The 2,750-nt window shown below is 38.7% G+C and overlaps 1 protein-coding gene across 1 annotated transcript; it reads left to right on the top strand.

The window, feature by feature from the left end:
- Window positions 1–503: 503 nt before the first annotated feature.
- Window positions 504–2,741, top strand: LOC105564423 (transcription factor TFIIIB component B'' homolog). Its single transcript, XM_012016774.1, is given in 5 exon segments — window positions 504–582; window positions 947–1,360; window positions 1,435–1,556; window positions 1,559–1,864; window positions 2,109–2,741. Coding segments are annotated over 4 exon segments (957 nt in total). The 5' UTR covers window positions 504–582; window positions 947–974; the 3' UTR covers window positions 2,252–2,741.
- The last annotated feature ends 9 nt before the right edge of the window (window positions 2,742–2,750 follow it).

Here is a 2,750-nt window from a genome sequence, read left to right as displayed (position 1 = left end):
GACAGTCGCGCATTCTACTCATACTTGACCGTGATTGGCCAATTTCTTAAGTCCCAGTCTACAATAGATGATTTAAGCTCTAAGCTTTAAGAAATTGGCCAATCACGGTCAAGTACGAGTAGAATACACGACTGTGATTAGTCAATTTCTTAAGGCTTAGGGCTTAAATCTCTATTGTAGACTGGGACTAATGCAGACGCGCACTTCACCGAGTTTGATCCGGTTGTGTGCGCTTCCACGTGTTCTGCGATAAGTCCCAGTCTACAATAGATGATTTAAGCCCTAAGCTTTAAGAAATTGGCCAATCACGGTCAAGTATGAGTAGAATGCGCGACTGTCATTAGTCAATTTCTTAAGGCTTAGGGCTTAAATCTCTATTGTAGACTGGGACTTAGTCCCAGTCTACAATAGATGATTTAAGCCCTAAGCTTTAAGAAATTGGCCAATCACGGTCAAGTATGAGTAGAATGCGCGACTGTGATTAGTCAATTTCTTAAGGCTTAGGGCTTAAATCTCTATTGTAGACTGGGACTTACGAGATCAACGAGTTGATCGCGTAGCCTTGGAATAATCGAGCTTTCGGTGAGTGACGCACCGAGGTAACCTCTAAAGGCCAATGTCCACGATGCTAGAACTTGGTCCAAGTTCTAGCATCGTGGATACAGGCCTTTAGACACGTGACACCTCGCGTATTTACAATATTTACCTTAATTTTGCGTGCCATTGCGAATTACAGGCTCGAATTTTATCAATGATCGCACTACGTCTCTCGCGATGACATGCAAAAGAAACGCGACCGGGAGGCATTAAATCCGTTTATCTAATGATTTGTTATGTCATTTCTTTCGGTCGTCCAGACACACTTGCACATTTCTTTATGCACAAGCATATGCTATTGATAGACTAGATCATCGCTCTATGATTCATTGCTGCTTATCTTGTACAGATACTACCGTAATACACATTTTTACAATATGCGCCGAGCACGTATCAAAGCTTTGGCTGCTGTGCCAGTTCGGAAGAAGCCTCTACAGGATTCTACAGATTCTATTGATGCTAATGATGCGTCTGATAAGGAAAAAAAGAACGAAAACATATCTATTCATGAAACTGAACAAGTGGCTAGCAAGGAGGCTGCAAAGGCAGAAGAACAGAAAAACATTGGTATACCGGAAGAAGAAAGACAAAACGAGGAAGAGACGCGTTTGAGAAACAGCCCTTCGAAATTAAAAAAAACGCAGAAAGGACGTATGCTCGACAGGAGCCAATTGAAAATGTACGATTTGATATATTATAATCCTGTGACAAATACTATAAAAAAAAAGCCAATTAAACAAAGACAAGTGTCTACTACGCCACAGTGAGTATATTGAGTTGCAATGTAATTGAAATATTGAACTTTTATTATAATATCAAAATCTGATTGTTCTCCAGACCAGTGGAAGTTCCAGAAGAGGAGGAAGATGATCCATCGGCAATGTCCACACCACAGGTGAAAGTGGGTCCCGACGGTCAGTTAATAATAGACGAACAAAGTCTTGTGATAAAACACAATGCGAAAAGAGAAGAAGAGATATTTAAGCGAGCGGGGTTACTATTATAGAGGACGAAAACACCCATAGTGGTTTTTATAAAAAATAAAAGCGGAACAAGGAATGGCTGAAATGGGAAACAGTTAAATTTTATAAAGTACTAAACATAGTAGGTACGGACTTTCTATTGATGCAGACATTCTTCCCGAACAGAAGTAGACAAAAAATTAAACAGAAGTACAAGAAGGAAGAGAGAGTTAATCGACAGTTAGTCGAAAAGGCTCTGAAATATCACCAAGAATTCGATACCGATTTGTTAGAAGAGCAACTAGGTATGTTCATTTATAGTCTTTTTTTTCTCTTAAATTCTGCTTTTGTTTGTTCATACAAGTTTTGTAATATATAAAATAATGGTTTACGAGTATGGGAAAATTTTAAGAAATTACAACTACTGTTGTAAATATTGAAGGATTTTTGTACTAGTCCTGATGTGTCTTCTATTTGTTTTTCCCCCAAGTTTTGATTTATTGCTTTTCTAAATGAGTAAGTTATCTGTAAAATGTATTTTGCCTTTAGCAATGCTGCAAAAACTAGAAAATATTCCAGACACATCTAAGAATAAAGCATCGGAAAAAATTAAGAACGGACAATGCTTGAGAAAAATTGACAGAAAACGCAAGCATCGTAAGTACATTGTAATTTTGATTTCATTAACGTGATCAATACTAATATAATAATAGAATTTCTCGACGAATGAACATATAAAAGAATTATATTTTATACTAATTATTACATTTATGGAAAATTAATAAATAATTATAGGATTAGTAGCGGAAAGTATCGGGGAGTGTGAGGCACTCCAACGATCGAGAAGCTGAAGATACTGAGTGCGTTCCGGCCGCAAGACACTGCTACCAGAGAGAAACCTGAGAGCGGCCATCCCAGGCTGGGATTCCCAGCATTCCCAGCCTCGAGGAGCACTTTTTCCAACGCTTGACGCGCCGCCTGAGAAAGTGGATGTGAACTACATCCATTCCGCTCGGTAACGAGACATGGTTCGTGCCCGTACTATGGTTCATGTCCGAACTATTCAGATGAGATGGATCATTATAGTCTGACAAAAGCCAATAATTTTATTGTTCTGGGTTTCTCTCTGGTGGATAAACCCAGAACAATGAAATTATCGGCTTTTGTCAGACTATTCTGCTATAATATCCA

Source organism: Vollenhovia emeryi, unplaced genomic scaffold (assembly GCF_000949405.1).
Source record: "Vollenhovia emeryi isolate VEMERY1.0 unplaced genomic scaffold, V.emery_V1.0 DF943993.1, whole genome shotgun sequence".
Lineage (NCBI taxonomy): Eukaryota > Metazoa > Arthropoda > Insecta > Hymenoptera > Formicidae > Vollenhovia > Vollenhovia emeryi.
This window is presented reverse-complemented; position numbering and strand designations above follow the sequence as displayed.